At 38.7% G+C, this 23996-nt stretch overlaps 2 protein-coding genes and 1 non-coding gene across 4 annotated transcripts in view; 1 reads left to right on the top strand and 2 right to left on the bottom strand.

The window, feature by feature from the left end:
• Positions 1-3907: 3907 nt before the first annotated feature.
• HSPA2 (heat shock protein family A (Hsp70) member 2) lies at positions 3908-6458 on the bottom strand. Its single transcript, XM_007102286.3, has one exon. The coding sequence runs from the start codon at positions 6299-6301 to the stop codon at positions 4385-4387; it is 1917 nt and encodes a 638-aa protein (XP_007102348.1). The 5' UTR covers positions 6302-6458; the 3' UTR covers positions 3908-4384.
• Positions 6459-11621: 5163 nt separating this feature from the next.
• LOC112063503 (small nucleolar RNA SNORD2) lies at positions 11622-11690 on the top strand. The gene has a single exon (XR_002891014.1). It is a non-coding gene; the product is annotated as a small nucleolar RNA SNORD2 (small nucleolar RNA).
• A 6471-nt stretch (positions 11691-18161) lies between these two features.
• The window catches only part of ZBTB1 (zinc finger and BTB domain containing 1), a 21974-nt gene continuing 16139 nt past the window's right edge, over positions 18162-23996 (bottom strand). The window contains exon 2 of one of the 2 annotated variants that reach the window (XM_007102284.4): positions 18162-23534. In XM_007102284.4, coding sequence (XP_007102346.1) covers positions 21375-23516 — 2142 coding nt within the window. In that variant the 5' untranslated portion in view covers positions 23517-23534 and the 3' untranslated portion in view covers positions 18162-21374. The remainder of the gene's footprint in view (positions 23535-23996) is intronic. The other variant, XM_007102285.4, reaches the window with a different exon arrangement.

Below are 23996 nucleotides of genomic sequence, written 5' to 3'. Positions count from 1 at the left end.
GCCTTAGAGGCTGGCTTATTACAAGATGACTCACTTAAAAAGAATTTAGCAAAATATCCCAATCACCAAAAGCTTTTCTCCAAGCAGGGTATTTAACTTTGGGTGGGAAGAGGAGAAATAATGAGTTGAAGCTCCAAAAAGGACTAGAGAGACCAAGGACTCTGGATGGTACCCATTCCCCACACTTCCAGGCAACTTCTTCAGTTATCTCAATGAGTGAAGAAATCCAAATAGAAAACCAAAGATCTTTTATACCTTACCATGTTTAACTTTAGGCTGTCTAAAATATAAAACTAAGGTAAAAATAAAAGCGTTGAGAACCCAGAACAATGACCTACAGAGAAGTTACGTGACAAGTTAAGTCACATGTGGTGGAGGGACTTAATATTTAAAGGAAAGCCTCGATAACTCTTAAGGAACCATCTTATATTTCTGTATCACTAGGCCCTAACAAAAGAGGGAATAAACAAATTGTTTTTATGGCTCTAAATCATTATTTATTTTAAAAGTGACCCACTCATTTCTTAGGTTAGATTTTTCACCAGTTAGGTTTTTTGTTAAATGGCATGAGAAACTCACAACCTAAAATGGAAATTTAATTTTCTTTAAAAAAAACCCAAACAATTCATGATGCTATAAAGTAGGGATAAAGATGCCATCTAAATATTTAATAATTTCAAGTGTCCTGTGAGGGAGAGTTGTGGGTTTTTTTTGCCTAGTTAAGATAAATTTCTCAAGGTCAAAGAACTCAGAGCATATGACATAGAACTAAGTTGCTGGTCTCAAATTTTAGGCCCAAGGTATTAACTGGATATAATGCATGCTTATACTATGAAAAAGTCATAATGGACAGATTTTCAAAGTGTTATAATTCTACTTTTAAAACGAACATGTAAGAAAACAGCAATGCCAGTATTTGAATTAGCAACTCCATTTTTGATTGCTTATTTCCCCAATCTTCAATTCACAAACATCCTGATCTATACTTAAAGGGGTGGAGGAGAATAGCCTATGACTTCATTTGTTCTAAGGGAAAGACATTTCAACATTAAGTATTACACTATTAAATTTTAGAAATACATATACCCTAAAATATTTCCATCCCAAGAGCTATATCAAGAGTAAAAACTTGGCTCTTTCTCTAAAGATCCATAATTTTTCTTCAAGGATTTAAATTCTGTATCTAATTTTAATGCTTAAGGATAGTTCTTCACACCAGTTTTCTCATACCTACTTACACATTATACAGAAGCAATTGAATATTCCTGTTGTTCCTTAACCTAAATATATGTATTCCCTTAGCAATTGTCTTGTGACATATGGATCTGAGATTCTTTAAAATTTCAATTCCAGTGTTCAAAAGCAAGGGAAATATACCCCACAATACAACTTTTATAAACTACATTCAACTTAAAGTAGGTGAATACCTTATCATGGGCCCAGTATTTGAGCTTCATAAAAAGAAATCTTTTGATTTCATCTAGATAGCCAGGTTATATTCATGTTTAAAATTGTACATAGGATAAAGAAATTCTTAGCTCTCCTTGACATATTGAATAGGTGATACATTAAATAAATCATGCATGCTAAATTTTAAGATGTAAAGAGCACTAATATCTCCTAATACACAAGTCAAGTGCATGAATTTCCATTACACATATCAAATTAATATGATAAAAAATTTAGGGTAAGCTTGTTTTGAAATTTCATACATCTGAAATACTGTAAACAACCTGCTATGTCTTATTTTGACAGGTGTCTAGATTCGTTGCCTCAAAACAGCCATTTTGTTAATCAGACATTCAGATAAGAAGAAATTAAGTCCCCATTCTGATAAATGTACTTTTTCAATCCCTTAGCATTCTATATGTATTGCATTAGCTTTAGTCATGACCACTAGTCCCTAGCATAACACTACTTTCAAGTTCACGTGATACTAATTATTCCTTAAACTGTAATTTAGCCTCATCCTAAGCTCAAGTACTTTTTCCATTATCATTTGACTACAGCTGATCTAACATCTGCTAAGGAGTTCCCAGGAGTTATCGAGTTACCAGTTTCAACTGACCCCTGGAAACACTGACCGGCTACTTCAGTGACTTTATCTTAGCAATATTCAGATCTAGGTAAATTTGAGAAGACAGAATTAAAAACACTCAAGGCTAGGACTTTTACAAATTACTTTTCAAAATAATAGAAAATGAAGTATCTACATAGATTGATGTTAGTGTTACAGCAGGTTACCAGAGGCCAGGCCAAAGAGACTACCATTGGTCATTTTTCTGACATTTTAAAACTAATCTCTCCCAAAATGAAGTCTAAAATGAGTCATACTAATACCAAATTGCACTTACAGAAAGACTCCATTATACTTTATATACTTTGAAGTTAGAGCAAAGGATAAACACTTTCAATAAAGGACTAATAAAAGGTTAAGAATGAGTGTTATCTTGGTAAAAACTCATGTTAAACGTCACTCTAAGGCTACTAATCACCTGATTCTTTTAGTACCAAGGTCGTTTGTCAAATATTTATACGATGCTATCTGCAGTCAATGAAACACCCTTAACGCCTCCTTGCTGAAAACTTTCCACCCTGGCATGAGCACTGAAAAACCCAAGTTATGTCCAGCTTTCAGAGTGTAAAGAGCAACTACCTTTTTAAAAATGTTTATTTTGAAGCAATTTCACAACTGCCTTTTTATCTCCCCACCCCACCCAAATGAGACCTGCTAAAAAAGAAAAAAAGTATACGTAAAGAGTCAGCTCTTCTGTGAGAGGATCATTACTAAAGCTCAATATTTTTAGGCTGCTTTGTTCTCTCGTTTTTATATTATTTCAAAAATAAATCTCTGCATGATATGGAAGTGTCCACTACTAAATTTAAAATTAGCTTCTATAAGTCACTGTTATCTTATGAGCAACATGAAGCAAATCGACATCACTTGGAAGAAGATATTAAAATGTCTGTATGGTGAAAACATTAGGTTAACTATGCATTTTCCAATCAGCTTTTACTGAATTTCTCCCACATTCTCCTTAAAGAGAATCAATCAGAACAAAGCAGATGTGTCATTCCACTAAAATATGACCCCCCCCCCAAGGATATGGATTTTAAAACTTAAGCCCAGTATAGTGGATCTCAAAGGGTTGTAATATTCCTATCTGTAACAATCTCAAATCGGAAATACTGGAAAATGGACAAGTTGTATATTGACAAAATACAGGACTATCTTGCAGTTTGTCTTTTAAAAAAGAAATATATTCTAGTGACTTAAGGCAGGTATTGAAAAGTATTATGATTCTCAAATCAGAAGAAAAAACTATATTATCTTCCTCTAACCTGTAAGTAACTTAACTGCTGAAAACATATTCTTCTTGAATTTGCCATAAGCCCAGAAGCTGAGCTGTTTTACTAGAAAATTAAAGACAACAAATTTGACTAAATTTGGAGTATTAAGTGGCTTTAACGTTTGCCTGCTGGATCTTGTTTCAGGCACCTGTATGTTGCAGAAAGCAACTTGTTTCGTACTATGTTGGGCTATTATCAGAAGACAACACCTGCCCCAGCTTTTGTTTAGAGAAAGAATCTTTCTGTACTTAACCCTGGAACATACCTTGTATTCTGTTGGAATATTCAGGTGGATTTTCACTTGAATACTTAAGCCAAGCCTTAGGAGTTTGTGTATACTGTCAGACCCCAGTCTGGTTTCTGTATTAAAAGGGGGGAAAATGCTTACCCAGATCTTTTCCCCTTAAGTTGCTGGTAATTCAAAGCAGGAACCTCATCAGCAAATTAGGCAAGACTGAGTTAGATAAATTTCATCTTATACTAATATCTTAGTTAAAGACCAACATGGGTAAAACAGTAAGAAGGGAAAATTGAAAACTCCAACACAATAATTTTTAGATCAATTTCAGCTTTACTTTTAAATTTGTATTTATGCATTTGTTTGCAAAAAGTATTCCTGTCCTTAACATTACTGCAATGTTCACTTTCCTCTTAAAGTAGTACATAAAAATAAACAATTCAAGCTTCTGTATATTTTATTGTTACCAAGCTTCCACAGAACATGTGTGCAAACTTCAGGTTTCCCAAATCAAAACTCCATGTACAAACTAAGCTAACCAAAAACGCTCAAGTCAGCAAATACGCAAAATGCATTAAAGAGAAACCTCAAATAATGTTTTTAAAAGCCAAACTTTAGAACTAACCTCTTATAATTAAACTAAGTTGTTGCACCTTTGCTTTCATATGCATACACCGGGCTAAACACTTCCAACAATAGATCTCATGCTTGGCACAAGGACATTTCAAAGAAGAAACAAAAACAAAAGGAAAAAGAGATAAAAGAAAAGAGGTTTACGCTGACTCGAGTCCAAGTTTAGTCCACTTCCTCGATGGTCGGTCCCCCGGAGGCTCCTGAACCACCGCTGCCGCCGCCGCCAGGGCCGCCTTGGTAAAGTTTGCTGATGATGGGGCTGCAAACTCTTTCGAGCTCTTTCTGCTTGTGTTCATACTCATCTTTTTCCGCCATCTGGTTTCGGTCGAGCCAGTTGATCACCTCCTGACACTTGTCGAGGATCTTGCTTCTGTCCTGTTCGCTAATCTTGCCCCTCAGTTTCTCGTCTTCCACCGTCTGCTTGATGTTGTAGGTATAGGACTCCACGGCGTTTTTGGCGGCCACTCGGTCGCGATTGGCCTCATCTTCCGACTTGTACTGCTCCGCCTCCTGCACCATCCGGTCAATGTCGTCCTTGCTCAGACGACCCTTGTCGTTGGTAATGGTGATTTTGTTTTCTTTACCGGTGCTCTTGTCGGCGGCGGTGACGTTGAGGATGCCATTGGCGTCGATGTCGAAGGTGACCTCGATCTGGGGGACCCCGCGGGGCGCCGGGGGAATCCCGGTCAGGTCGAACTTGCCCAGCAGGTTATTGTCCTTCGTCATGGCCCGTTCGCCCTCGTACACCTGCACCAGCACGCTACTCTGGTTGTCTGAGTAGGTGGTGAAGGTCTGCGTCTGCTTGGTGGGGATCGTGGTGTTCCTTTTGATGAGTGGAGTCATGACGCCGCCAGCCGTCTCAATGCCCAGCGACAACGGGGTTACATCGAGTAGCAGCAGGTCCTGCACGTTCTCTGACTTGTCCCCGATGAGAATGGCCGCCTGCACCGCGGCTCCGTAGGCCACCGCCTCGTCAGGGTTGATGCTCTTGTTCAGCTCCTTGCCATTGAAGAAATCCTGCAGCAGCTTCTGGATCTTGGGGATGCGAGTGGAGCCGCCCACCAGCACGATCTCCTGGATCTGGCCCTTGTCCAGCTTGGCGTCGCGCAGCGCCTTCTCCACCGGCTCGAGGGTCCCGCGGAACAGGTCGGCGTTGAGCTCCTCGAAGCGGGCGCGGGTGATGGACGTGTAGAAATCCACGCCCTCGTAGAGCGAGTCGATCTCGACGCTCGCCTGAGTGGACGAGCTCAGGGTGCGCTTGGCTCGCTCGCAGGCGGTGCGGAGTCGCCGCACGGCGCGCTTGTTGGGTGCAATGTCCTTCTTGTGCTTGCGCTTGAACTCCTCCGCCAGGTGGCTCACCATGCGGTTATCGAAGTCCTCACCGCCCAGGTGGGTGTCGCCAGCCGTGGACTTCACCTCGAAGATACCGTCCTCGATGGTCAGGATGGACACGTCGAAGGTGCCGCCGCCCAGGTCGAAGATGAGCACGTTCTTCTCGCCGCCCGCGGAGCCCTTCTTGTCCAGGCCGTAGGCGATGGCCGCCGCCGTGGGCTCGTTGATGATGCGCAGCACGTTGAGGCCCGTAATGGTGCCCGCGTCCTTGGTGGCCTGGCGCTGCGAGTCATTGAAATAGGCCGGGACGGTGATGACCGCGCTCTGCACCTTGCCCCCCAGGTAGGCTTCGGCGATCTCCTTCATCTTAGTGAGGACCATGGAGGAGATCTCCTCCGGGAAGAAGGTCTTGATCTCTCCCTTGTACTCCACCTGCACTTTGGGCTTCCCTCCCTCGTTCACCACCCGGAATGGCCAGTGCTTCATGTCCGACTGCACTGTGGCGTCCTCGAACTTACGACCGATCAGCCTCTTGGCATCGAAGATGGTGTTGGTGGGGTTCATGGCCACCTGGTTCTTGGCGGCGTCCCCGATAAGGCGCTCGCTGTCGGTGAAGGCCACGTAGCTAGGGGTGGTGCGGTTGCCCTGGTCGTTGGCAATGATCTCCACCTTGCCATGTTGGAAGACCCCCACACACGAGTATGTGGTGCCCAGGTCGATGCCGATAGCCGGGCCGCGGGCAGACATCCTGACTGAGACAGGCAAGCGACGTTAGACGACAACACCTAGGGCAGAAAATCCGCGGCCTCAACTAACGGTCACCTCACACCAAGAACCGCCAGTGCAACAACACGACTCCCTCTCCCCTCGCTCGGCTCCCCACTCTTATACTCGCCTCCCTGCCGCCTTCAGAGCCAATCCGCTATCGGGACCGCCCACCACAGGCTTGCCTGGGCCGGAGTGACCCGCCTGCGGCCCAACAGACTTCTAGTTGGGTGAGGGGCGGGACTACGGCCCGCGCGAGGACGCGAGGGGCGGACGTTATGCAAGTGAGGCCCCGCCCACACGCCCAGGCGGCCAGTTGCCTTCGCGGCTCACTAGCAACCTGCGGCTTGCGGGCTTTAGGCCCGCGCCCCACGCCTTTTCGCGATCTTCGCCTTTCCTAAGGCGGGATTCGTCGGCGTCCGTTGGATTGGCAGGACACGCGGCCAATAAGCAGCGCGGACTCCCAAATAGGGTGGGGAAGGAAGTGCTGGGGCGTGGCGTCGGGGGGAGGAGCGGAAGGGGAACGCTTAGAGGGGAGCTACCTTGGTCCCTATCCCAATTCTAAAGACCTGAAATGCCGTCCAATTCCTAGTGTGTCCACCAACCTAGCTCGTAGGGGCGGGGCAATTCATTCTGAGTTGGTGGCCAGGAGGAAGTAGGGCCAGAGCAGGCATTTTCTTCCGCCAGCGCGTGGGCGTTGGCTTGGCTTGGCCTGGGCGTGAGGGCGGCTCCTGCCCCCGGGGAGGAGCGGGGGTAAGGGGGGAGACAAAGAGAAATGACGCGGAAGTTCCTAGGATGGGCCGTTGGCCTCCTGGAATTTAATTTTGCGTGCTTCGCGGCGTCTCAGTGGGTGTGAACGCTGGATAAAAACTGCCTGGCGGGCGGAGACAGCAGGATCCCGGGAGAGCGTCCGGAGAGGCCGACCGTTTTTACGCGCCGCGCGCGAGGCGGCTTGCAGAGTGGGAGACTGGAGTGGTTGCAACTCGTCTTCCCAAAAGTGTTTGTAAACTTTCTCGACCTCGCTTTCCGTTTTCCCAGCTTGTCCTGCCACTTTAAGGTTCCTAGTTTCACCTCCCTGTTCTCTCCACTGCTTTCCTTATTTTCAGTTTCAAGTGCTTTATCCGCCGCTTTGAGTTCTTCACGAGGAAGTCTATAGTCAAAACCCACACTTTGAAGTACCATAAAATAACCCAGTCCCAACGTCTCACGATTCTCTCAACCCCAGGTTAAGCACGCGCGATCATGTTTATGACCGAGTTCGCAACTTATTCTGTAACGTTTAAGAGGAATATATGGGAGTAGGGCTGGAGGTATTGTCTGGCACCAAGTGATAGGTGGTAGAAGCAGGCTCCTATAAATGGGCTCCGGAAGGAGGACAGTAACAAAACAGCGATAACCCTTCACATTATGTGGGGAAGCTGGAGACAGTTACTCATTTAGCTTTAAGAAGTCCCAGAATGTGAGGTAAAAAAACAAATGCAAAAATAATCTGTCTTAATGAGGTTGAGAGCCCAATAAAGAGATAAATATAATTCGAGAGAAGTGCTATAGGGAACACAGAGGCGGGGGCATATCCAGACAGGGTAAAGTATGGTCCTGAGGGCTTCCTGGAAGAGGTGACATGCTTGAACCAGGTGCTGACCTTTGCCATTCTTTGCATGGGTTGTAGCATGGGCAAAGATGAGAGCCGTGTGTGCTGGCGGCAACTACAAGTTCAGTGCGGAAGATTAGTGTCACTACATGGGGAGGGATACGAACCAGAAACAGTCTTTTCAGGAGGACAAGATACATTTAAGAGCTTTATGTGCCATGATCTTTTTCCTGAGGCTGTGGGAAGGGGAAACTCCTTTGAAGGAGGCTAATGTATAGTTAATATCAAAGTTTTTTGGGACAGTGCTGGAGAAAAGTTTTTGCCTGAGAGACACAAAAGTTATCTGGGACCAAAAAGTAATGTTGACAGAATCCAATTAAGTCAATCAATGGACATTTAAGTTTCTTTTATCTAGTTGTGTATGTAATTTCCAATTTTTAAAAACACATGTAGTGCTTCCCTGGTGGTGCAGTGGTTGAGAGTTCGCCTGCCGATGCAGGGGACACAGGTTCGTGCCCTGGTCCGGGAAGATCCCACATGCCGCGGAGCGGCTGGGCCCGTGGGCCATGGCCGCTGAGCCTGCATGTCCGGAGCCTGTGCTTCGCAACGGGAGAGGCCACAGCAGTGAGAGGCCCGCGTACCGCAAAAAAAAAAAAAACCCCAAACCCAAACAAAAAAACCCCAAAACACATCTACTATTAATTTGTTAATCTCATTTCACAATTCACATCTCTTTTTCCACGAAAGAAGTTAAGGAAAAAATTTGAACCAGGAAAACTTTTTTTTTTAAATTAGGAAAACAAAGATCAAACCAAAAAGTTTCTATTGAAGTTGCCTTAAATTGTGAGTACAGATTTCTTGATTTTATTCTTAGAAATTCTTGTCTTTTGTGTAGTTAAAAAAGGGAGTGGAGGGAATTAGTGGGCTGGAGAGCAATACAAATTCTTTGTAGAAGTAATGATATGATGTGATTTAGGGACAGGGTCCCAACTACAACTGAAAGCAGAAGAGAATTGTGAGAAACACAATCTCTTCAGATCTCTTGTGTTCAGACAGTCCTCACACACTTACCTCAAGCAAAGCAAGATTGCAAAAAAGCAGACATGCCAGTTCTTACACGCAAACACTAAAATTACAGCTTCAGAAGGGACAGGTTCTTTTGTATAGTAACTATGTCCTATATGCACAGTTATTGCAAACCTTGCAATCTAACTACCACATTCATCTTTTTTTTAAAATTTAATTTTATTTATTTTTGGCTGCATCGGGTCTTTGTTGCGGTGCGTGGGCTTCTCATTGCAGTGGCTTGTCTTGTTGCGGAGCACGGGCTCTAGGCGCACGGGCTTCAGTAGTTGTGGCATGTGGGCTCAGTAGTTGTGGCTCGCAGGCTCTAGAGCACAGGCCCCGTGTCCAGTAGTTGTGACATACGGGCTTAGTTGCTCCGTGGCATGTGGGATCTTCCCGGACCAGGGCTTGAACCCGTGTCTCCTGCATTGGCAGGAGGATTCTTAACCACTGCGCCACCAGGGAAGTCCCACATTCATCTTTAACACAGCTTTCTGAAACCAGAGTAGCAATTTTATCTGTATTTTCATTAGGTATTTGTATTTTTTCTGCTCTAACTTTTCACCTAGTAAATTGATATTTCATAAGTTTCATACTTTAAATAGCATCCTGAGCTTTTCCCAAAAAGACACAGTATTTGCATTTTTATTTTCTATGAAATAAACTTTTACAATCCTAGAACATTATCATATACTGACGATTCTTGGAGTTTTTATATTTTTCCTTATTTGTATTGATTTTTTTAAATGTTCTTTTCTATTTGATGATTGTGGCTCATAATTCATTAAACATGTAGCCCATTAAAAATGGTCAAATTAGCAAATTTATGATCCAGTGAAATTCATCAATGCCAGTAATGGTGCGGCAAAACAGGTAAACCCCACTGGTGGGAATGTAAATTAGTACAATCTTTCTGGAGGGCAATGTGACAGTATTTTTTCTTTACCTTAAGTATGATCATACCCTTCATTTAGCTTTACTCTGTGGGATTTATCCTAAGGAAATAATAGAACATGCAGGTATATTATTTATGATAACAATGATAAAAGACAAATGGCTTAAATATCTGACAATAAGAAAATGAGGTTTTGAATTATAGTCATGGATTATTATGTAGCCCTAAAAATTGTTTACAAGATTTTTAATGACATGGGAAAATGTTCTTGGTATAATTAAGGGGAAAAATAAGATACAAGGCTTTTGTATATTCTTATCCTATATGTAGGATAATCATATATATGAAATTGCATAAAAATGATTATCTTTAGAGGATAGGATTATCAGTAATTTTTCTAAATTTTCTTGTACTTTTACAATTGATTTTTTTTTTTTTTTTTTGCGGTACGCGGGCCTCTCCCGTTGCGGAGCACAGGCTCTTGACGCGCAGGCTCAGCGGCCATGGCTCACGGGCCCAGCCGCTCCGCGGCATGTGGGATCTTCCCAGGCCGGGGCACGAACCCGTGTCCCCTGCATCGGCAAGCAGACTCTCAACCACTGCACCACCAGTGAAGCCCTACAATTGATTTTTAAAGCTTGACTATTAACATTCAACTGAAAGTTTGCTAATCCTACAATTTACATAGAAATTACTACTGATTTTCAACAGGTGTAATCTGACAGATTAGAAATACTAGGGTGTCTCAAAATATTTTTAAAATCCAAGGACGGAGATTTTATACAGTCTAGAAAAAACAAGAGCTTTAATATGTATCAAATTTTCTTTGATTAATTCCCCAAACCCAGAAGAGTACCTGGAAAACAGTAGTAATTTACTAGCTCAATGTTTATTAAAAGTGACCTGAGGCATATTATTTAACAAAAAAAACTGGAAATAATAACTTTTTTTTCCTGTATAAGAGGAAGGTTCTCTGCCTACCTCTTACATTTCTGAACTAAATAATACTGCGGAGACCAAACGTTGAAACAAATTCACCTCTGAAAATATTTGTACCTAGAGATACAAAGATGAATAAGATGAGGTGTAAAATTGTGTGCTTGGGTAGTCAGGCCTGCCCTAAGGAGACTAAGTGAGCAAGAATACATTTTTTCCAGAATTACTAGGAAAAAAATTTACAGATTTTCTGGAACCCTCTCAATCCCTACCCAGGCACAACCTTCATAAAAGTTGTGGATTGTTTTGAAGAGGTAATGTTGGCCTGAAGAGAAGGTGGAGTCAGTAGCAGCCTATAATTTGAGGACCTGTCAGCAAACTGGAGTTCAACTATTATATTTAAGATCTCTATAAATACTACAATTTTATAATTCTTTGGGTGTACCTTGTCCCAAAACATTTCTCCAGTCACCTGTCACTCTAGGAAAAATTTCACCATCTGTTTCTTTGAGTCTTAAAAAACTCGGTCTTTAAAAGTTCTAACTGAACTGTAGATACACAGTAGCCTGGGGTAGGACACTACCATGCCTTGTATGGAAGGCTAAGCGTCCCAAACCTGGAAGAGAGGCTTTTCCAGAAAAGAAGTGAATCTGTGCAATAGCAGACAAACTGTACCTTCTTCAGTTTTGTAAAGTGCTAATCTCGAGGACAGACTCTTGTGGAATAGTCTGAAATAGTCTGAAAGAAGTGAAGCTGTTGTCTTACAAGTGGAGACTAAGATTCAACATGCCATTATTGCTAATGCATATTAACTTCTGTGAAATTATGGCAATTATCTTTCAGGACTTACCTGAAATGAAGAGAAAACTCATTGCTGATCACTTGAAAAAAGGAAAACAACTTCTTAAACTGAAAATGAACAAAATGAATTATATTGGTAAGGAAGTTATTTCTCTGAGTAAATTATTTTGAGAAATGGATTAACCCTCTAAAAGAACTAAATACTATGTCAGTGGATTTTTATAAATAATTATCTATTTTTATATTATGAGGAAACCTAATTTGTTGCCGTTTGTGTTTGCTCTGAGATAGTACTTTTCTAGTCATTCTATATTGAAAGAAACCAGGATTTGGAAATAAGAATTTTAGTTAATCTTTGTGCACTTCATAAGCTGCTCAGAAATACCATAATTAGCTATATCAAATACTGTATTATTTTGGTATTATAGAATGAAAAGGATTGATAACTTCAGTCAAATAATTTTTTTAAAAGAGCCAGGTTGGAAAAGTACAGTATAAATAAAAGTAATATACAGACATTTTAACTTCTGGACATAGAGGAGGAAATTTTATTAGGTAAAGCAATGGATTAAAAAATGTAACAAAAATTCTCTATGTAACCCAGTAACTCCATTTTATACTAATATACAGAAAATTATCACATTATGGAATGCATTTATATCACTTATAATTACTGAATTCATTACATTTGTAGTTTAGTACAGTCAGAATTTAAGCCATATTTCTTTTGTAAATCTAATTCCACCAGTAAATCAAAACTTATCTGTTGAGTTTCTACTATATTGATCTGGCACCTTTAATTATTGATAGTATTCATCTTTACTGTTTCCTATTTATTTGTTAGAAGTCTGCAGTTCTATATGCTTCTTCATGTTTCTAGAAGACTAGCTATAGTTTTTTTGTTTTAGACTCTAACACTTCTTTAAGCTTATTTGTTATATATCTCTTAAAGCAGGTGAATTCATATGAATTTGAAGTCTTTAGTGGATTTCTCATCTCCCTTTTCACCCCTGGACCCATTATCACATTCTAATTAACTCTTTCTGATTTTTTGTTAGTCTAATTATTAGAATGAATAGTCATGTTATCCTGCTTTATAGCTAGAGTGTTAATTGACTTAAATTCTTCATCTGCTATTATATATACTCTAAGTTAGATCTCTTTGTGCAACTCCTTATTAAAATATTTGAAAACATAGGCATAAAAACAAAATAAACATTTCTGAAAATATATAACATCTTGATATTGCAGAAGAAACAATAATAATAACAATGATGATGATATTGAGTTGGGTATGCAGTTAACCAAAACTACAAATACACTCACAATATGGAAATAATATGGCTATAAGATTCATGTGGTTGAGAAATGTGTATCTATCTATCTATCTGTCTATCTATCTTCAGGTTAAAATATCATCAAGGTTTTTTAAACATGTTAACCATTGTTTCATTCAATACTTAGTTGAATTTTATTTTGAAATTTTAAAGCTGAGAAGCATGGTATTTTATATTAATACCAAGAATAAATGTTTAACAGAAGCTTATTCTGCCTTTTTAGGTTACATTGCTAAGTTGAGAAGAAAATGTGTCTTAAGATACATTCTTCTTGGTTGTCTGTGATTTGTGAAAATATACCACTGTTGAAATAATACCACTTCTGTTTTTCCTTCAAGGAACAGACTTAAAAGGGAGCCTCATTAATATTAATAATCAAGTTTGTGACTGGTATATACAGTGAAAAAAGAAGAAAGGCAAATGTTACATTACAGTAAGCAATAACTATCTTTTCTTGGTAAAATATTGGTCTTACATGTTTTTTTCTCTGTACCCACATCATTTTTTTTTAAGATTATTTTTGATGTGGACCATTTTTTTTTTGAAGTCTTTATTGAATTTGGTTACAATATTGCTTCCATTTTTATGTCTTGGGTTTTTGGCCACGAGGCATGTGGGATACTAGCTCCCCAACCAGGGATCGAACCTGCACCCCCCTGCATTGGAGAGTGACGTCCCAACCACTGGACCACCAGGGAAGTCCCCACATCTTTTTATTTATACGCTAAGCTACAGATTTTGGGGTGAAATTTTTGAAACTACATTTCATGATATGTAAACTGTAATTCCATTTAAGTTTAGAATTATATGCATTTACACAGATATGTGATTACCTCACTTTATAATGTATTTATAGTAGCCTAGCAAGCCCTTTTCTTTTAGGAGGGATTCTTGAAGATAATTAGTATATAGAGTTTCATTTTAGTGTAGCTTTAACCACTGATGTTGTATGAATATTCTAGTTACTTTTCTTTAGCTGATTTTTCACAAATAACAGGAGAGTCACCATGAAAAAATTTTGTCACAACAAAGTGATTCCAAAGTAATCTTTACTGAGTTTTCTTGGATCCTTGCAACTGGAACTTTTGGGGTTGATGAGGTTTGTCAGAAGACAGAAAAGATGCTGTCACTTCAGATCTGATATTCCTGGGTCTGGACTTAAAGATTATCTGTTGAAGATTGATTCTTCCCCATGTCCTCTCCAAATTCAGATCTCACTTCTCCAGAGGTTTAGAAGGCCCTATTTGACCACTGCCACACAGAAAAAGACAAAACTCAAGAAAAATAATATTATAAGTTGACTGCTGTACAAGATACAACATAATTCTTAGGTCAGAATTTCATGACTTTTGGCACCAGGCCAGCACACTGTTAATAGAATAAAGAATGGGAACAAAAGCATAGATCCTAGAACTTAGATTTATTTAATTTATTCCCCAATGTAACTCATGTACCCTTTAAATATAAGGTGTTCTTTTTACCAATATAATTTTTCAGCTACTGGGTCACCTTTTTTTTTTTCTTATGTGAGCTAACCTAGAACGGGTAGGGCTCATAAATATGTAACAGAAAGATAGGAGGGCAGCCAGGTAGAGGAAAGTAGGGAGGAAGGAAGCAGTTAAAAAGTGTTTTCTTTCAACTAAAATAATTTTACAATGAACTTGTTAATAGCAAATCTCTGAATGAAACATAGATCTAACAAGTTCGTGTTCTTTTTACTGAGTGCCTTCAGCCATCAAGCTAACATTGTTCTCTTCAATGTTAAGTGTTTTACACTCTGCCAATGAAAATAAAGTACACACACACACACACACACACACACACACGAGGAAGAACTTTCCTTCAAATTCCTAAGCTGCCCCAGTGATTCTGGGTAGAATTATATTTTTCACAGCAATGATTTGCCCTAATTTTGTAAAAAAGTAATTGTCTCTTAAATATTCTTTTCCACATTAAGGAACACATAAGCATTTGAAAGAAATGATGACTTTCATAATCTGGATGTTTATATTTCTGTCATCTAAAAATGAGCTCTGCTGATTCTGATTGGTATAAGCAACTGGTTGAAGTAGAATAAAAACAACATAGTAACTTTTAAAATAAAGCTTAACTGGGATTTCATAAGCTGTCTACCTAACTATTCCTTTCTCAAATAGGTAAGTACAGAGTTATGCAAATTTTCTCACATAAATTAATATTCCTGACTCATGAAATCATGTCTTTTACATTTGTGTCATCCTTTGGCCCTAGAGTTTCCTGTGATCTTTACTTATTACAGTGGTGATTAGTACATTGATACATTTAATTCAGAGCCAAGTACTGAATTGTAATCTTCACACCATCTTTTTTTATCAGCAAATGAGTAAGATGATGAGTAAAATTATAAATGGCTTCCTGCCCACTAGTGATCTGCGGTGGATTCTGATAGAAAGGATGAACAATTCTGCCACTAATAATGGACCTCAATGATTTGGTTCTCCTAAAAATAGTAAGGGAGCAACTTATATGGATTTAACTTTTTTTTTTTTTTTGCGGTACGCGGGCCTCTCACCATTGTGGCCTCTCCCGTTGCGGAGCACAGGCTCCGGACGCGCAGGCTCAGCGGCCATGGCTCACGGGCCCAGCCGCTCCGTGGCATGTGGGATCTTCCCAGACCGGGGCACGAACCCGTGTCCCCTGCATCGGCAGGCATACTCTCAACCACTGCGCCACCAGGGAAGCCCGGATTTAACTTCTTAATGCTAAAGTAAACTAAGCACGTGCGTGTAAGTATGTAAGTGGTATTAAATTGGTTCAAAATTAGCATGAATTTATAAGCTGCTATTGTCATTTAGTCAATATTTATATTTACCAATATTTAGAGACACAAACATTCTAAACCCTTGCACTTTTGCCTCTTACCAGCATATAAATTTATAGGTAGCTAAATTTCACCTGGTCTTACGAGACTCTACCCATATGTTACCAAGGAATAGGTCCTTGACTTTGATAGAAGGCAATGAAAGTGGGCCACCTAAGTGATTATATAAATATTATCTATGGAATCTTCACCATTTATTCTTCTATTCTCACTTCAAAAAAAAATAACATTTGGCAGTTGGTAGAGAGATCATTAAAGTAGTAGACTTAACATAGTAATAGTAAAAACTATTGTATAGGTTTTAGAAATCAGGCAATAGATGCATGAAATTAAAATCAGATTAGATTGGGAGGGGCGTTGTTTCACTTAAACCATTAGGCTATTCATTTCTTAAAGGTTTGCTGCTAGGTTAGGGTTGATATACAACTGTTGCTTCCTGAACTTACCTTTCATTTCTTTTACAAGTAACATTGTTAAGTTTACACTAGAAATACATAGGTATTTTTGGTAAATTGAATTTTAAATGGCTAGAATAACCAACTTTTATTTTTAGACAAACTTAGATTGCTCTATAAACTTTAATCAATTACAATATGGTAATTATTTTGTTTTGTTTTTTAGCCAAACAAATGAAAAATTTCTTATCCACATCATCTGTTAAGGCAAAAAGAGGAAAACTGATTACTCTAGGGTCTTGATTTTTTGCGGGAAGATTTTCAAATGATTTGAGTTAGTCTACTTATCAGTCTCATAACCGATAAAAGGAAATGGTGGGGCTTCCCTGGTGGCGCAGTGGTTGAAGAGTCCGCCTGCCGATGCAGGGGACACGGGTTCGTGCCCCGGTCTGGGAAGATCCCACATGCCACGGAGCGGCTGGGCCCGTGAGCCATGGCCGCTGAGCCTGTGCGTCCGGAGCCTGTGCTCCGCAACGGGAGAGGCCACAACAGTGAGAGGCCCGCGTACCGCAAAAAAAAAAAAAAAAAAAAAAGGAAATGGTGACTGGTGGGAGAGATTAAAACATAAAGATCGGGAATAGGGAAAACAGAGGGGCAAAAAGTCACAGAGGTAGAAATATAGAAGTTGAACTCAAATTAGTTTTTAGTTGAGCACCTATCATGGGCCTGGAAAAATGGCTGATATACCACTTAATGTTTTAAGTTTAAATAAAGGAAAATTAAAACATAAGAGTATTTAATAATTATTTCTAAAACATCATTCTGAATGATCCGCTGAAATACAAATGTTTTGTTTCTGACTGATGTATTTTCACATTATTCAACATGTTCATTAGGTACCCACTATTACCAGCTACCCTACTATGCACAGTAGATGACAGATGATGAACAAGGAGCACAGAGTCTCATAGCAGCTTTGTCACATGTGTTACTGAGCTGAAAAGGCCTTTCTTTGTACTTTTTGTTAGGTGGAATATGTAGCTTAGTGGTTAAGTAGGAATGTAGAAATCAAATAGGCCTAGTTTCAAATTCCAGCTCTAGTATTTAGTTTCTGTGTGATCTTAGGAAAAATACTCAGGGTCTCTGAACCTCAGTCCCCCATCTGGAAAATTAGAATACTTACCTCATAAGGCTGTGAGGATTAATTAAAATTAATCTGTAAAGCGTTTAGCAGAGTACAAAGAGTGCTAATGAAATGGATGATGGGATTACTGAGATCCCTGGGATGGGTGGTTCATAGGTTTCCAAATCTGGGCCACAGCTTCAAGTTCTTAACACCAAATCTAACTCTACTTGCTTCAGTTCCCTGGCATTCATCCTGTCACCCCATTTACTGCACCTCAGGTATCAGGAGATGGGAAACATTCCACAAGAGTATGTTCCCACAGTGCCTTTTGGTACCCTGGGATCTTAGGCATTATCAGTGCTAGGGTGCCTTCAGAGCACAGGCTTGTATCACTGAGAAGCATATGTTACAAAGGAGGTGGAGGTGGTGAGGAAAGATGAGGAACTGATCAAAGTAGATTAATGGCAAAAACAAGAAATGTGTAACTCATAAAACCCATTTAGAATTAATATACCAAATTGCTTTATTCTCAACTATGCATGCACATACACACTCAGGTTTTCTCTTCTGGTTGGTACTAATTTAGTGTTTTGTTAACAACAATGACAAGTTTTATGTTTAACTTAACTGTTAGACTGGTTCTTTGGGGAATTTTCCAGAGATCTGTTAAATACAGAAGTTCCTTAACTAGTGATACAGAGGAACAGGTATTGTTTAATCAATGAGAAAGTTGCCAACCACCACCAGCCTCTCTTCCCACTTTTTTTAGAATATAAACTTTGGTATATTATCTCACGTATTTATGCATATCCTTGGCATGTTCATAAAATTTGTTTCATTAGGCATTCTGTAGCTCTAATTGAATTAGTTTAGTCAAATTGTTTGAACCTATCAAATTACTTTCATTCTACTCACCTCACCTAGAAAACTTCAAATGTTTTTTTATTCAATTTTTATACCTTGTTCATATTTTTGTTCTCAACTACAGTACTTATGCACGATTTTTACTTAGTCTATTATTTTTCCTTTTAATTGGTGCTGACTACTCTAGAAAGCTCTGTCCTTATTTTAATTCTTTAATTTTTATATCTAGCCCCTGGAATCCTTATGTTCTTTTTTCTAATTTTTGTTCATACTTAAACTTCATACATTAAAAATTAGCCATGTACCATTTTACTCATGTGAGTCATTTCTCTGAATATTTTTACTTTAAAAATATGGGAGAGATTAAGACAAATTTCTGAGTTGTAATCCACTACTGCTTTAGTTGTGCTTTATTAATCTCTCAGTTCTTAGTCCTGTTTACTAAAAAATTATGAACATCTGAGCTGCACTGTAATTGGTGTCAAGCTTGTTAAGCACTGACTCCATTCCTCCAGGATTTCTGTTGGAGAAGAAAAGACCCCTTTAAGCAAGACTGTATCTGTGAGACAAAAAGAGAAACAAGATTCCACATATATCTAGATTTCCCCTTCATTTTCAGATTTGGAGCCTAGTCACATAAATTATAAAGGCAGGAGGAGAAGGCAACTTCCACAACCTTGATTCATTGCCTTCACAGCACTGGAGGGCAAGAAGTAAATAGTAAGTAGGTACAGCTCTGTAGCTCCACCACAGGAGAGAGAGGAAAGAAGTGAGAGGAAACAGGGCTGGAGAGAGGTGTTGGATAGTTTTCATTCCCCCTAGTTTTAAAAGGCAAGTAGTCTTTAAATGAACTCTTTGCCTTAACAAGGAAAATTGTACATTATACTCAAAGAGGCTTGTGCTGCTGTAGCTAGTTGCAAAACAAAACAAAAGGTGTGTGTATCCTGTAATATGAAACTGGGAGAAAACACATCGTGAGGTATGGCTTTCTGAAACTATAAACACCTCAGTTATGTAAAATTAGAGATTATGTTTAATGTTTATATATTTGCTTGCTAATTCTTGGCTGTTAGTATGTGTCTAAAACTAAACCCCCTTTCCTAATGGATTAAACAATCCTTTCTACAGAGTGGTAGTATTTAGAAAGACCCCTGTTCTTTAATGGTGGGAAAGCCATTGCAATAGAGGTTTTGAAGAGGGTCATGGAAAAAAGTGGTCCCAAAGAAAATGATGTCCGCTAAGATGCTATATAGTTTGGAAATTTGTTTTGAGTCGATATTCTCTCTTTACTCTCTGATGGTCTCTGGGTTAGTTACAGAACTCTTATCAGGTTCCTATCAGTAATGTACATACCATATTTCATTTTAAGTTGTATTTCAGTTTTAATTACTTGATAAACTATTGTATCCAAGACTAAGATGAATCAATTTTCTCGCTTTTTCTACAATATGGCTTTTTAAAAAATTCCTGATTTCTCATTTATCTTTTTGTGTATTTCCCCCATCTGTACTTGTTCTAATACTGCATGGCTCCTGTACTATTTCAATTCTTACTTAACACCTCAACATTTCCCCACAAATCTCTGAGCTCACACTCTTTCAACTAAACCTGTGCTAGTCAATATGTCTCTCAATTCTCTTGGCAACTTGTTCTTTTATGCAAATTGTATACAAAAATATGACTTGCATATCTTAAAAATGTGATATAAACAAAGAGAACAATACCGTTAAATTACTGTTCATAATCACAAAATTATACTTTTAAATAGAGGAGTTATTTAAAATCCCTTTCATTATGAGAAGGGCATTACAATGCAAGTAATTCACATTAAAAGGCATTCTATTCAACAGATATGTTGATTGGTGGGCCAGTTTTGCCAGTGTTTTAATTCACATGTAATTCGTGTAGACCCTGTGTCAGCAACAACTAACAGTAATACTACTTTATCTGAAAAATGATAAACTATTTCCATTTATATGTTCTGTGATTATTTTATGGTTCTCAAATTTTAGTCCTTTACAGAAAAAAAAATAAAGCATGTTGATAAACTGCAATTTGCCATAACACATTCTCTCCAAATCTTAGTATAAAACACAAGACATGTTTTTTGCACACTCTACTTTGATAGAACAACCAGATTTGTAATTGATTTCTTTATTTATTAGATTTATCAATATACATGGCAGCTTTCTCAAATCTCAAAGTTCCAAAAGTATGTCATTTTAAAGGTGAAAAATCATTTTCCTTTAGATGTCATATTCCTAGAAAGCTATTAAAGTCTATTTATAAACAAAAATAATTCATAAACTAACACACTTTAGAAATCAGAATATTTTAAATTATTTTAAATGAATACAAGATATGCCTTTTTAATTAACTATCATAGTTAAATTTAATATCACAAAACAAAATGACTTGTCCCCACTAATTTCTCAAGTGGGGTAAAGTCATTGGGTTTTACACTTAATATAAGTTTTAAATGTGATTATTAAATGATAATATTTTATCAATTATAGGAAATATTCATTTATAGGAATTTCCTTAGGTTCATCAATCTTTTTAGGCCAAGTTTGAGCCCATGTCAACCTTCAAGGTTAGATTCAGTGCACCTAACCTGCCTATTAAGTTGTCAATTTAAGAATAATAATTTCATTGATAAGACAGGGAATAAACAGTGGCTAAATCACTGTTCAACTTACAAAAAAAAAAAAAAAGCTACAGTGAATGGGATAGTTTCAAATAATTAATTATTTAAAACAAAAAAAAATTTTTTTTTTAAATTTAAACAGGAATGGCCAATGATGCTGGGTTTAAAATTTCACAGGGTAACCTTAGAAAAAAAAAAACACATAAAAATAGTGAAGTCATCACCTTATTGATAAAAAACTAAACTTTAATAGTCACTGAAGGGGTAACAACCACTTGTAGTCTACATTTAAAAGTAATTTTAATCATAGCTAAAACAAACTAAAAACAAAGAATTCTATTAAAAATAACAAAAATGATAAACATTTAATAACACCTAAAATGTAGATACTTAAGATCCTAAACAAAAATATTAAAGGTAAAGGGCCTTAAAATTTTTTTCAACAATTCATCTTATAAATTCATTTTCTAAATAGCTCATATCCTTTGCTTTGGTGTTTTGTCTCCTATCAGCTAAACATTATACAGTAGAAAATCACTTATGTTCTTTTCAAATGCTTGGCATTATAATGTGATCTCATATCTTTCCTCAAATTAAATTTTGCTCCACATATTCCACATGTATACAGGTGAACATCCATGTGCTGTTCCAACTGTTCATTATTTGGGAATATCTGAAAGCAGACCTGGCATATAGTCTCACCAGCAGATAAATGAGAAATCATATGCCGTACATGGTCATGTTTTCTGAAGTTGCCTTGATCACAAATGGAACAGACATACCTGGCCATACCTTTGTGCATATCATTGTGGAGTCGCAACTGACGTTCCCTTAAAAACTGCTTTCCACATGTCTGACAAACAAACTGTTTTTCCTTGGTGTGGACAGTATAGTGTTCTCTTAAGTGACACCGCTGATAAAATCCTTTCCCACACAGATTACAAAAATGCTTCCGTCTGTGATCCCTTTCATTCTCTTCCATGATGGCACTCTTGAACATGTCTTGGTCTAGGCAGCTAGACATATGTTCAACCACTAGATTTTCAGTTTCAAAACGCTGGCCACAATTAGGACATCGAAAAGGACAGGCAGAATGTTTAAATAACTGCTTTTTTTGGATACTGTTTATCTGGAAATGATTGTCCCTAAAATCATCCAACATTTCAACAAACATATCCCTGATTTCAGACTGTTCGTCAGGATTCTCTTCCATGTCCATCTTCTCCTCAGTACTTCCTAACCCGTTCATTGTCAGGTCTTGGGGCTCTCCACATCTCTGGGCATGTTCCTGAAGCTGTCTACCCTTCACAAGTATTTGCCCACATTTGCCACATGCACAGATATTTTCGATGTGTTTGGCTAAGTAATGAGATGACAGGTCCTCCTCAGTTATCGTGAGCCCACACAACTCACAGGATGCGTTCTCAGTATCCTCTTGTACTGGACTGCTGTTGTTAGGGGGCCTCATATTTTCTAAACCCCCTCTTTCATCAGTGTTTATTGACATCCGAGGTTTTAGAGCTTTCCTCCCACTTTTTTTAATACTGACATCTTCTTCAACATAGTATCTATAAAATGGCTCTTCAGGTTCATCTTCTAATTCATCATTGTCAGTGGACTCATTACAGTCTTTATCAGTAACTTTAATAATGTTAAAGTCTTTCAGTTCATCTGTAGGGATATCTTCTGGTTCCATCTTGATAATGATTCTTTTCCTCTCAGCAGCTCTGCTTTTTTCTTCACTGGCTAGTTCAGATTCCACTGTGCTACTTTTTCTGCTTCCAGTGGTTGAAGTTGAGTCATCAGCAGCCTGGCTTGTGTCTCCTCTGTATTTGTCCGTCTGTGCAGAAAATGTTTTAGAAGAATCCTTTTCAACAAATTCAGCTTTGATATTACTGTCTTTTCCATCTCTAATATCCACTATTCTGTGGTAGGATCTTGTATTTTGGTATGAATGTCTGTTAGTACAGGTTAGCACATGCTCATCTAGTAATTTCTCACAGCTAAAGCCAAATCCACAACTATCACAGGTAAAACTCCGCCCAAAGCGTCGTGAGACACGTTCTTTCGGAGCAGATAATTTGGACACAGAACTCTTTTTACATACATCAAATAATGGTTCAGGAAAATTACCTAATTGCAAAGACTCTTCATCAGGCTCTCTATTATGTGGTGTATTTACTGTTGAACTTGGCTCTGCACACCATCTATTGGCTTCATTGCCATTTCTAGCCACAGTGTCTTCATACATTCTTACCCCAAATATCATTTTGCTGTTCTGGTTGCTAGAAGCAGAAGATGAACATTTTGAACTAGAACAATCTGTATCCTGTATGTCTTCTAAACAGTCAGGAACATTGTACAGCTGTAGGTAGTTCATTGCCACTTTAAACTGCTCAAAACTGGAAGGAGCTGTCATAATTTTTCCTAAATACATAAACTGCAAGATGAGATCAAAACACTCGGCACTAATTTTCATGTTGCTGAGATTCAGCTGTGCAGTACTATGCTGATGATTCATGAAAAACATTCTAAAATAGGAGCTACAGGCAGCTAGAACTGCTTTGTGTGCTTGAAAGTAAATGTCATCAATTGCAATACAACAGTCACAGAGGAAACCCCATTCCCTTTGGTTGTTTAGCTGCTGAAGGACGTAGCTGCTGTGGCTGGGCTTTGCCATCTTCTATTAATTAGAGACCTATGTAAAACAAAAATATTAAAGTCAGACAAGATATCAGAAAAGCACTTAAAAAAAAGAATAATTTTGATCATGACCTGTGACTTGTGTGAATTTACTATTACAATCAAGGTATGACTAGCTTTCCAGTCTAATGTAGCAAAGCGCAATAACATATACCTGAATCATTTTTAAAACTTGAAGGTGAAGATACCCAGCCATTTATTCAAGCATCTCGTTTTTATTTTAAGAAATACAAGCAAAGGTATCAAAAGCAAAAACCGTACAGTTTTGGTTTCATTACACCTTTAGGGGGAAAATGTATACTAAATTTGAAAGGAAAAAAGAAACTAGTTTAAAAGTACTTGGGGCTTCCCTGGTGGCGCAGTGGTTGAGAATCCGCCTGCCGATGCAGGGGACGCGGGTTCGTGCCCCGGTCCGGGAGGATCCCACTTGCCGCGGAGCGGGTGGGCCCGTGAGCCA

The sequence above is a fragment of the Physeter macrocephalus genome, chromosome 11 (genome assembly GCF_002837175.3).
Source record: "Physeter macrocephalus isolate SW-GA chromosome 11, ASM283717v5, whole genome shotgun sequence".
In the NCBI taxonomy this organism is placed as follows: domain Eukaryota; kingdom Metazoa; phylum Chordata; class Mammalia; order Artiodactyla; family Physeteridae; genus Physeter; species Physeter macrocephalus.
This window is presented reverse-complemented; position numbering and strand designations above follow the sequence as displayed.

What these genes read in the sequence shown, in the direction of transcription:
- HSPA2 (XM_007102286.3), bottom strand. Translation starts at nt 6,301, where the DNA reads ATGTCTGCCCGCGGCCCGGCTATCGGCATCGACCTGGGCACCACATAC.